The following is a 12468-nucleotide window of genomic DNA, read 5'->3' as shown; positions in this document are numbered from 1 at the left end:
TTTGGTTTGCCAAGGACACGGCCGTCCGCCAGACTCCATCCAAGTTTGCAAAATGTTCCCCGCGTGGAATGTGCAACATTCTCCCCTTGCAAAGTGGCCAGAAGGGACCGGAGATTAAGAACAGCCCATTCTAGGCTCAGAATGCTCCCGTTTGGAGAGGTGTGTGTGTGTGTGTGTGTGTGTGTGTGTGTGTGTGTGTGTGTGAAAATGTTCCATGACAGCACAATTTCCGATAGACTTGGCATTTGAAGCCCTGCACCAAAAAGTGCCAGGAAAAAAGGAAGCAGGTGGTGTGATATACTCTCCTCTCTCCTTCTATAAAAATGCCCTGGGATTTCAATTCCCAGGGCAAATTCTAGCCCCCACCCACTCAAGAGGCACAGCATGGTGCCAATCGACGGGGAGAAAAAAAAAACTTGGCTGGCAGCAGGAGAGGAAGTCCGAAAATAAATAGAAATCAAATGCTTTGTTTGGTCCGATATCCTTGCAGCAGCGTGGAATTACGAATTACACCGTATCTCTAACCCTACCTCTCTCTCTCTCCACAAAATCATTGTGCAGATTTGCATAAGGCGGCATCTGAATCCACTCTGGTCCTCGTTTAGCAACCGGCAGCTTAAGTCTTTTAACAGGAACGGTCTCTAAGCGAAGCCATGTATCTGACCTTTCTGCTTTTTACTGGCTTTGCAGACACTGCCATCAACGGGACGTTTCTTCGTCCAGGGGCTTTTTTTCATCGAACGGTTGCTTAAACGAGGAGGAGCCGTTTTGTGTCTGCAGGTGGAGACATGGTGGCCTACCTCACAGGGGTGTAAAACCAGCTCCATTTGATCTTTAGTATTTTCAGTCCCAAGGGCTAACAGTGACAGCCAGGGTGAAGAAGGAACCTTACGCAAAACGTTTTTGAACGTCAAAACGTAAGCGAGGCAAGCTCCCTTCATCGCAGAACTCTCATCGTGTGTCGTTGTGTGTCATTGTGCGTCTCTGGGCTTCTGGAAACCCCGCTTCGTCCCTGGTTCAGATGGCACAGCCCTCTGCGATGCTTCGAACAATGCTAGCAATTCTTTCATCCGAAAACCAGCAACTTGCTTCTTGTATGCGTTATGTCAACACAATGAATTCCTAGGAATTTCATCCCAGATACCAAAGATTCTACACTGGTGTGATAATCCAGGAAACAAGCAAGGACACTAACAGCAATCTTAACTTTAAAAAAAATCCACGGCTGGCTGGGGAATTCTGGGAGTTGAAGTCTACTCATCTTCAAACTGCCAAGTTGGGGAACACTTGTCTGTCTATCTACCTACTTACCTATCATTATCTATCAATCATTATTTATCAACCATTATCTATCTACCATCTATCTATCTAATTTACCTATAATTATCTATATCAATATCTATCTTTACCTCTATCTATCATTATCTATATTTCTTTATCTCTATCCATCATTTCTATCTATCATTATATCAATCATCTATCTAATTTACCTATCATTATCTCTATCATTATTTATATTTCTCTATTTCTATCCATCTATCATTATTTCTATCTATCATTATATCTATATATCTATCTCTATCTAATTTACCTATCATTATCTATACCTATCTTTATCTCTATCATTATCTATATTTCTCTTTAGCTCTATTATCGATCTTTATTTCTATCATTATTTCTTTCTAACATATCTATCTATCTATCTATCTATCTATCTATCTATCTATCTATCTATCTATCTATCTTCTATCTAATTTACCTATCATTATCTATATCTATCTTTATCTCTATCATTATCTATATTTCTCTTTAGCTCTATCCATCTATCATTATTTCTATCTATCTATCTATCTATCTATCTATCTATCTATCTATCTATCTATCTATCTATCTATCTATCATCTATCTAATTTACCTAGCATTATCTATATCTATCTTTATCACTATCTCTATCATTATCTATATTTCTCTTTATCTCTATCCATCTATCATTATTTCTATCTATCATTATATCTATCTATCTATCTATCTATCTATCTATCTATCTATCTATCTATCTACCATCTAAACTTTGCAAACTTTTCTGCATTTGGGCACAGAAAAGAGAGTGGGGAAAAAACCAGGCAGGGCAGGACCAAAACTGAACATAATTTAATTTACATAAAGGGTAAAAAAAAACAACAACCCTGCTGTCAGTCAAGCTTACTTTTTGGTGACTTCATGGCCATCCCCACCTAGCTTTTTTTGGCAGCCATACAAAAGTGGCAAATCACCAGCTGCCAAGCCTTCCCCCATTCCCCCAGCAGTCTAGTCTATATCGCTTGGTGGTCTCTCATCCAACCGTAATACCCAACCCTGTTTTGATTTAGCAAGGCATCGACCATCCTTCTTGTATCGGACTCAGAATAAATTGCTATCACCACTGATATGCGCCAAAGATTGCCGGTTGCAACTATTTTCAGAAAATTGTAGGGTGCGGGGGGGGGGGAGGGGAGGGGCTTGGAGCTGCAGGAGAGTATCCCCCTTAACCTCAAACCCCACCCCCCAGGATAAAGGGAGTCCTGGATATTCAAGCTTCCCCACCTGTAACCCACACATTCCAGGACAGCACCTTATCTACCTACAGCTTCTGGAAGAGAGGGAACAGGCTACCTCTAAGCATGTACAGAGCGCACTGCCTCAACACCACCACCCCTCCTCGCCTGGAAAGCAGGAAACACAACTCAGATTTTCTTTTGAGGTGGTTTGGGGGGGGGAGGGAGAGAGGGAAGAATGAGCAAGGGTTGCGAGAAAGGATGTACATACAGGCACTAAGAGCACCCCCCCCCGCCCCGTCCCCTGCCTTGGAGGGGGGGGACACAGCAGCTGATCGGGGAGGAGTCACTGGAATTCCCCCCCCCCTTCCCGTCGCTTTTTTTCTTCCGAAGGAAGGCTGGGCCTCCCGTTTGCAGAAGTTGCACACACAGACACACACAAAAAGAAGGAGGAAAAACGGAAGCCGCGATCCTCTTTGCAGAGACAGAGACAATAAATAAATAAATAATTATATATATATATATATATATATATATTTAAAGCAAGGCTGCAGCTCTTCCAAACTTTGTCTGCACGACACAGCTGTAAAGCTGACAAGAGCCGGCCGGAAATCTCAGAAAAGTTTTGCTAGCCACCCCCCCCATCTCCTCCCCAAGCCTCCCCCCCGCCCATCAGATTTCCCCCCGCCCCCATTGCTCATAACTACAATTTGGGGAGAGGGTGCAAGCCAGCCCACAAGCGGAGACCCCCCACCCTCCACCCACCCAACTGGGACCGTGCAAAGAAAGCCTTTGCACGCTACCCCATTGCGCTTTCTGCTTTCCTTCCGCCCCCCCGTGCAACCACCCCTCCGGTGCAAAATGGGGGGGGGGGTTTGCACATACATAATGCATCTCCTCCTCCTCCTTCCCCCCAACCCCGTGCATATTTTAAGCTTCCACCCCACGCCCGGCGCCACCGCTGCAGAGACGGGTGTGTTTTAACCTTTGCACGGGGGAAAAGGGGGGGGGGGGAAATTAGCAGCCCACTCGGATCGCAACCCCGCTCTCTCCGCCCCTTCCCCCTCCCCCCCCCCACCGCAATTCCACAACAATTCTGCTTATTATTGTTATTATTTGCAATTGCAACATAAGAGCTACCTTGTTTCTTGTCCATGCCGACTTCCCAGAAGTTACGGAACCAGCAAACCGCACACACGCGCCTACACACACACACACACCGCCTTGCAGGGGTGACTCCGTACGTACGTGCGTGTGTGTGTGTCAGTGTGTGTTGTGTGTTTGCTTCGGAGGCACCCGGTCTGGTTGCAAAAAAAAATTATATATATATATATATATATATATATATATATATATATATATATATATATAATATAAAAAAAAATCGGTGACAGTTAATCCAAGCACGGTGCACGCGCCTAAATTCCCGGGCACGCTGGCGGCCACTGTCCCATTTCGCTCGCACGCTCAGTCCTCGCTTAAGGTCCGTCCTTCTGCGGGTGGCCTACACACGCGGGAGGGTGCCGAGTCCCGCAACGCCGCCGGGCAACCCATCTTCATCTTCCTCCTCCAGAAAGGGGGAGGGGGGGGAAAGAAAGAAAAAAGCCCCCCTCCAAAAAAAAAGGGGGGTGCCCCCAAAGTCTCCGCTCTTCTCCCCCAAAACTCCTCCCGACAAAAAAGGGAGGAGGGAATGTCCAAAGAAAAGCAAAAATGAAAGGAAAGAAGGAGGGAAAAAAGTTGCACGGAATCAGCGGGTGGATTTCCCACCCAGGAGGGAGGCGAGGTTGCCTTGGGGGTTTTTTTGGGGGGGTGTGCTCAGATTACAGTCGGGAGGGGGGGAGACACACACACACTCCGCAACCGAAGTTGTAGAAAGAGCTGCTCGGGTAGCCCGGAGAGAGTCAAGGCTTTGACGTCAAACAGGAAGCTGGAAAGAAGCCAAAAAGGGCGGGGCTCCAGGAATGTCCTGCTTCTTTTGAGGGGGGGGGGGTGCTACTACCTCCGATGCACCCGGAGGGGTCCCTGTTCCTCTTCAAGGGGATGCAATGCAACATCCACCCACCCACTCACCGCTGCCTTGCTTTTCTCACCTCTTCCTTCTCCCAGCCCTCCCACCCCGCTTGCATTTTTGCAAAATCTGCCCCCGCAGCGCTGCTAAAGAGGAGCTGGCAGTGGGTGCCAGGGATGCCCCCTGGAATGGATTGTTCAATCTCTCCCTCCCCCCCCCTCCTTAAAGGCTGCAGGGACCCTCCCTCCTGCCAGTGAGGTGGGCGGGTTGGGGGACAGTCGCCCACCCATCAATATCAAAGACAGTGGAGAGTTTCTCCTTTGGGGTCTTCCAGCTCTAGTTGGAAGGCTGGTTCCTCTTCAAGGTGCCCCCCCCAAGTCCCTTGGGTGCAGCTGGCAACCCGGGCAGAGGTCAAAAAAGGGAGGGAGGGAAGGAAAGGATTGAGAGAGAGAAGGGAGGGAGGGAGAGAAGGAGGGAAGAAGGAAGGAAGGAAAGGAGGAGGCAGGAAGGAAGAGGAAGGAGGGAAGGGAAAGGAAAAGGGGAGGGAGAGAAGGAGGGAAGAAGGAAGGAAGGAAAGGAGGAGGCAGGAAGGAAGAGGAAGGAGGAAAAGGAAAGGAAAAGGGGAGGGAGAGAGGGAGGGAAGAAGGAAGGAAGGAAAGGAGGAGGCAGGAAGGAAGAGGAAGGAGGGAAAGGAAAGGAAAAGGGGAGGGAGAGAAGGAGGGAGGAGAGGAGGGAGGAGGGGAAGGAAAGGAAAAGGGGAGGGAGAGAAGGAGGGAGGGAAGAAGGAAGGAAGGAAGGAAGGAAGGAAGGAAAGGAGGAAGGAAGGAAAGGAAAGGAAAAGGGGAGGGGGAGAAGGAGAAGGAGAAGGAGGGAGGAAAGGAGGGAGGAGGGAAGGGATAGGAAAGGAAAAGGAAGGAAGAAAAAAAGGAGGGAGGAAGGAAAGGAGGGAGGGAGGATGGAAGGAAAGAAGGGAGGAGGGAAAGGAAAGGAAAAAGGGAGGGAAAGAAGGAGGGAGGAAGGAAGGAAGAAAAGGAAGGAGGGAGGAAAGGAGGAAGTAGGGAAGGAAAAGGAAAAAGGGAGGGAGAAAAGGAGGGAAGGAAGGAAGCCAAAACACCCCAGAGAGTTTGCATAACAGGTGCAAGAGAGGGGGGGGGGGAACGCCTGATAATTTATTATGGATAATTTCATGATCCTTTATCATATCGGGTGCTTATATAAACCCTCGGAGGGCGAGGTGGCCATCTTTATCCTTCCTTCACCTAAGCTTTGTATCCTCTGCTTTTGCGATAGGTACATTCATACCTATTTTCACATTTTGTTTTGTTTTTTTCTCTGTTGGTTACGTTTCCGATGAGGCGGGGTGGGGGGTGGGGGGGCAGGTCTTCCAGGACCTTGCAGCTGAGCCTTGAAAAGAAAGTGGGGTCTGGTGTGGTCCTCCTTGGGGGCTCCCAATCTGAAAGAACGGGGCTTGTGGGGCAGTGTGTGTGTGTGCTTGTCACACACAGTGGGGGGGCAGGAACCTGGGCCCAAAATGCAGGGCTCTGGAAAAAACCAAGCGAGACTGGCTGCAAAACACAGAGATTTAAAAATAAAAGATTCTCTCTAACACCCACCCACCCCCTGTGTTAGGAAAAGGTTTTGTTTGTGTGTGTGGGTAGCCAGGGAACTTTCCTGGACGGGCCCCCAAACAATCACGCTCCCCAATCCGGGGCGCTCAGCCCCCCCCCTCCCCCTTGTGGCAACCTGCGTCAGGAGTGAAACAGGAGCCCGGCTGGAGTGTGGACAAGGCAGATGCCAGCAGGGAAAGGAAGGATATAAGCTTACACCAACGTGATATCGTTTGAAAGAGGGGTGAGGAAGAGAAGACGGAAAGCAAACACACAAACACACACATACACACAAAGACACACTGCAGGCAGACAGACAGTCCCAGGAAGCTGCTGCCTGCAAGGTTTGCATTGGTAGCCTTGATAAGAAAATGCAACTTTCTTTCTTTCTTTCTTTCTTTCTTTCTTTCTTCCTTCCTTTCTTTCTTTCTTTCTTTCTTCCTTTCCTTCCTTCCTTCCTCTCTCTCTCCTTTCCTTCCTTCCTTGTTTCCTCTCTCTCTCCCTCTTTTTCTTTCTTACCTTTCTTTTTCTTCCTATCTTTCCTATTTCTTTCTTTGTTTCTCTCTCTCTCTCTCTCTCTCTTTCCTTTTTCTTTCTCTCTTTCTCTCCCTCCCTCCCTCCCTCCCTTCCTTTCTTGTCTTTCAAAGGCACGTGCATTTTGCTTTTTTGGGGGGGGTGGGGAGGGAAATAATTGAGTAAAAGAACCAAAGTTTCTAGTCCTCGCCCTTTTCTCCATCCTGCTGCTAAAAAACCAAATGCCTGCATTCTGCTCATGGGATTGGAAAGGGCAAATGTGCAGGAGCCAGGATTAGCAAAGGGAATGTGAGAAAGAACAGCAGCGCTAGATAAGCGATAGAAAAGGACGCCTAGGCGAGACTGGCTTGTAACGTCCCTACCGAGGAATGCCAATCCTCCAGTGAGCTGCCCATTCACAAGTGCAGGTGAAAACGTGGCTAAATAGGATGGTATAGCGCCGGGGCGGGTGGGACGCAGGTTGCCACTACCGGTTTGCCCGAACCTGTCTGAACCAGCTGAATACAACCACCGATCAATGTAAAATAATTGAAAGAGTAATATAAACTTGAAATGCTAATGAAAGAGAAAAATAATCACTGAAGTGGGAAGAAGCGTTGGAAGGTTAACTGAGCTAAAAAAAAAAGGGTTTTAAGGTAAAAATGGAATAAGCTGAAATACATGGTTAATAATTAAAAAAAATATGAGGGGAATTTTGAGAAATACATTCAATAAATGGAGGAAAAGTCAATAAACAAACAAACAAACAAATAATGATATATAATATAATAAATAAATAAATAAATAAATGGAGGAAAAATAAATAAATGGAGGAAAAGTTAAATAAATTAAATAAACAAACAAACAAACAAATAAACAAACAAAGGGAGGAAAAGTTAAATAAATAAATGGAGGAAAAGTCAGGATTGCCTGGACGTCGTATTGAAAAATACTGAGTTGAAAATGAATACAGCAATAGAGAGAGATGGAAGAAGGAGTAGGGGGATGGAAGGAAGGGAGAAGGAGAGAGAGGAATAGAAGAAAGGGAAGAGGGGAGGACGAAGGGGAGGGGAAATAAGAGTAGGAGAGAAGGTTAGATAGATAGGGAGGAAGAAAGGAGGAAGGGGAGAAAGGAAAGGGAAGTAGAGAAGAAGTAGGAGAGGAGGGAAGAAAGTAGGAAGAAGGGAGGGAGAGGAAAGAGAAGAAAGATTGCTGTGAAACAAAAAAAGATGAAATGGAAGAAAGGCAACCCCGAACATGTGTTAATGTATTGGGATAAAGAATGGAATTACTACAAAAATAAAAGAATATCTATGAGTAAAATTTAATTTAATTTTAATTATTAGCCGTTTTTGTAATTTTGCTATGTTTTAATTTGTTTTAATTGTACATATTTTGTATTTTATCTCCGGCTGTACACCGCCCTGAGTCCTTCGGGAGAAGGGCGGTATAAAAATTTAATAAATAATAAAATAATAATAAATAATAATAATAAAAACAGAGAAATTAGAACTTGAGGGCGAATGAAGATGTTGTTTATATAAATAAGCATAGAAATATGAAGATACGATTTAAAAATATGGAAAAAGAATATATTGGCAGAAATTGTAGCTAAGTAAAATATATTTGGATACGATAAGTTGTATAAGAGATGATATGGCCAATATTCTGTTCATAAAATAGGTTGGGTGGGGTGGGGTAGAGAAAAAAAAATCAATAAAATTATAAAGGAAAGCTGCATCAGAAGGTGAAAAAAACCCCGAAGTTTCGGTGCAGCTGGAGAAACTCGTTTCCTTTTCAAGCTTTTAAAAATGAGTCAGGCTGAGAAACAATTGGGCACCTCGCTCCTTGGCCTCGTTGGCAAGAGAGGAGCAGGGGAGAAAAAAAGAAAAAGTCATGGCAAGAAAATCTATTACATCTATCATCTATTACAATGTCCTTCCTGTCGAAGACTACTTCAGCTTCAATCACAACAATACACGAGCACACAATAGATTTAAGCTTAATGTGAACCGCTCCAATCTTGATTGCAGAAAATATGACTTCAGTAACAGAGTTGTTAATGCCTGGAATGCACTACCTGACTCTGTGGTCTCTTCCCAAAATCCTCAAAGCTTCAACCAAAAACTGTCTACTATTGACCTCACCCCATTCCTAAAAGGATTATAAGGGGCGTGCATAAGAGCACAAACATGCCTACCGTTCCTGTCCTATTGTTTCCTTTCGTTATATCCAATTAATATAGTTATTACATACTCATTTTTATATATATGCTCATATATTGTATAGTTATTTCATGCTTATGCTTATATATACTGTTGTGACAAAATAAATAAATAAATAAAAATAAAAAATGTGCCCATTAGGTTCACCCAGTGTTTCTCAACTTCAGGCACTGGAAGATGGGTGGGCTTCAACTCCCAGAATTCCCCACCCAGCCGTGAATGATAGAGTTGGAAAGAGCAGAAGGATCATCTGTTTCTCAACTCCAGGAACTTGGAAGTGGGTGGACTTCAACTCCCAGAATTCTCCAGCCACCAATGAATGATAGAGTTGGAAAGAGCAGAAACACTAATCCAGTGTTTTTCAACCTGGGGAACTTGAACATGGGTGGACTTCAACTCCCAGAATTCCCCAGCCAGCCTTGGCATTCTGGGAATTAAAAGTCCATCCATCTTCAAGCTGCTATAGTGGGGAAACGCTCGGTTAATGTAGTTAACCTACTACCCAAGTAGGTAGTAGGAAACTCAGTCCGTGTAAAAACAAACAAACTTTATTATAACAGCTGAGAATTAACTCATTCTCAGCGTAGTCCAACTAAACTAAAGCAAATTCCTCCCAACACAAATTCCTCAATCCTATCACCAACCTTGGTCCAATTAAGCAAAGACGTACTTATTTTTCCGTGCAGGACTGGCATAACATTTAAAACTATTAGTAATTTTAATGGGGTTTTTTATGGTTTTAAAGTGTATTTTAACTAATGGGCCAAATTGAATAGGTTTTTTAAAATTTGTTTTTAGTTGTATATTGTATGTTTTTTTATTGTGTTTTTTATCTGGCTGTAAACTGCCCTGAGTCCTTCGGGAGAAGGGCAGTATAGAAATTAAATTATTCTATTCTATTCCATTCCATTCCATTCCATTCCATTCTATTCTATTCTAAACTGCCAAAGGCCTTTCTTGGCAGAAGTTCAGAAGACGCCAATAAGAAACAAATGCAGCAAGACAAAGCTATAAACGTTGTTTTCCAGCAAAGAGCCCAAACGCCCTTGCTGGTCTTTTAAGCCTTATGGGAGGGGCCAATCATCTCCTGGCCCTACTACTGAGTCGTCCTCTTTGCTTGAGCTGCTCTTGCCTTCTGGCAGCTCTTCTCATGCGTGCATTAGGAACAGGCTCCTCCTGTTCCTCTGCCTCACTTCTGTCAGCCTCTGGAGGCTCTGGAGTCTGTGCATCACTCCCCGATGGCCCTGGCCCCATCTCAGCCTCTGACGCAGAGCCCTCATCCGGGCCTTCCCCAGCCTCCAGGACTGGCCCATGTTCTTCCTCAGCCTCATCGCTGTCTGACTCTGTTGCCAGCTCTGCAGGCTGCTGGCGGACCACAACAGTTAAAAAACCTGGAGAGGACTATGGGGAGGGGCTGGGATGTGGGGGTCAGAAGAGAGGGGGGGGAAGGGACTTGGGTTGATGCAACCACAAAATTCTTATGTTATGAGACTTTGCCTGCGAGTCCTGTAATAATAGGATCCAGATGAGTTGGAGAAGGGGAGATTTCCATATACAGATATGCTGAGGTTTGCAAGGCGAAAGTTTTTTTTTTTTTTTAAAGAGAGAATTTAAAAAGGGTTTAGCAACCCTATTACTGGTCTTCTTCCATCTAGCTAGGCTGTCACTGCTGCACGAGGGCTTGAGTGATCTCAACTCCCACCCCTCCCTCTCCCAGGGAAGGAAACCCTGAAACACACGTGTGCAACACATTTTCAGCTCCAGAGAACTTTTCCTCTCTGGCTTCTAAAAGATTCCAAGGTCAAGCAGGAAGGAAGACAAAATAATTCCCCCCCTTTTATTCCCAAACACAGCTCAGGAACAGCAAACAGCAAAACGCACCTGGCGGAGACAGAATCCTGCAGGAGCTTCAATTTATGCCCCCCAAAAAAAAAAATTTAAAAATTCCTGTGCGTTGATGCGCAGAGCAGAACAAACTGGACAGATGTTGCCCCTGGAGAGAGACGCTAGAGGCAAAAGACCAGAAGCTTAAGGAGCTACGAGATCCCCAGGGAGAAGCATGGAAGAGTGACCAAAAACTCAATCAGAATTCTAAAAAGGGCAAGAGGTGATGGATAATTATAGAATGCTTCTTAATAGGATGGCTATTTTATTAAGAGTTAGGAAAAAAAGGAGTAAAGGTTTCCCTCGCACATATGTGCTAGTCATTGCCGACTCTAGGGGGCGATGCTCATCTCCGTTTCAAAGCCGAAGAGCCAGCGCTGTCCGAAGACGTCTCCGTGGTCATGTGGCCGGCATGACTCAACACCAAAGGCGCACGGAACGCTGTTACCTTCCCACCAAAGGTGGTCCCTATTTTTTCTACTTGCATTTTTACTTGCTTTCGAAACTGCTAGGTTGGCAGAAGCTGGGACAAGTAACAGGAGCTCACCCCGTTACACGGCAGCACTAGGGATTCGAACCGCTGAGCTGCCGACCTTTCGATCGACAAGCTCAACGTCCTAGCCCCTGAGCCACCATGTCCCTATTTTATTTTATTAAGAGTTAGGAAAAAAAGGAGTAGACGTTAGAAATTGGGAAAATAGTATTATGTAGAGTATTTATTTATTTATTTTATTTATTTTATTTGCATTTATATCCCGTCCTTCTCCGAAGACTCAGGGCGGCTTACACTATGTCAAACAATAGTCTTCATCCATTTGTATATTATATACAAAGTCAACTTATTGCCCCCAACAATCTGGGTCCTCATTTTACCTACCTTATAAAGGATGGAAGGCTGAGTCAACCTTGGGCCTGGTGGGGCTTGAACCTGCAGTAATTGCAAGCAGCTGCTGTTAATAACAGACAGACTTAGTCTGCTGAGCCACCAGAGGCCCAGAAAATGTCTGTTTTCTTGCAGACATTTCATGACCCATACCGGGTAACATCATCCATGCTAATAAACCCCACTCCTTACTGGCACTGATGAGGTTACCTAACTTGGGTCATCAAACATCTGCGAGAAAACACAACCAAGCTCAGAGAGAACGCCGATTTCTCCTTCATTGCAGAAGACACTAAGCCTGGAATTAGGCAGGCGCAAAACCGCAGCAGCTGGCTTCTTCACCTGTGGCACGATGAAGCTACCCCCACCCCTCAACCCACCCCATCATCCCCTGTCACATCACAATCGGTGTGGCAACAACCCTCCAGCTTCCGCTTCTGGAGGGAAGCTGCCCGCCCCATTCTCAGCTCCGCTGGCCAAATCGTGCCATGCTCTGTTCTCCCAGCCAGCTGGATTCTAAAAAATATCTGAGAATTGGAGCCTCGGGGAGATGCTGGCATCCAACACCTTTGCACTCTTTGCAAACCCAGACGGGCACATTCAGAGTTCCTGACAGCCTTGCTGGCTTCTCAGAACTCTTTGGAGCCAAAAAAAAAAATTAAAAAAAAAATGGAAAGGTTGTTAAACAGGCAAGAGTGAGTCAACCTCAGGCAGGGGGTATCTTCCTCTGGAGCTTGCAACTTCGTGGAAAGAAGGAGGGAGTGGAGGGGAGGGGAGGAAAGCAGAGGGAGGAAATTACGGCTCAGGGTGGCTG

The 12468-nt window shown here is 45.5% G+C and overlaps 1 protein-coding gene across 2 annotated transcripts in view; it reads right to left on the bottom strand.

Moving 5' to 3' along the window:
- Positions 1–12468, bottom strand: part of MAP2K3 (mitogen-activated protein kinase kinase 3) — a 58930-nt gene that overhangs the window by 32244 nt on the left and 14218 nt on the right. Inside the window, exon 1 of one of the 2 annotated variants that reach the window (XM_058157839.1) lies at positions 3675–3832. The exons of the other annotated variant lie outside the window; for it this stretch is intronic. Coding sequence (XP_058013822.1) covers positions 3675–3690 — 16 coding nt within the window. The 5' untranslated portion in view covers positions 3691–3832. Of the gene's footprint in view, positions 1–3674; positions 3833–12468 lie in introns of those variants that run through there. 2 annotated transcript variants of the gene reach the window in all.

Source organism: Ahaetulla prasina, chromosome 14, assembly GCF_028640845.1.
Source record: "Ahaetulla prasina isolate Xishuangbanna chromosome 14, ASM2864084v1, whole genome shotgun sequence".
Taxonomy (NCBI): domain Eukaryota; kingdom Metazoa; phylum Chordata; class Lepidosauria; order Squamata; family Colubridae; genus Ahaetulla; species Ahaetulla prasina.
This window is presented reverse-complemented; position numbering and strand designations above follow the sequence as displayed.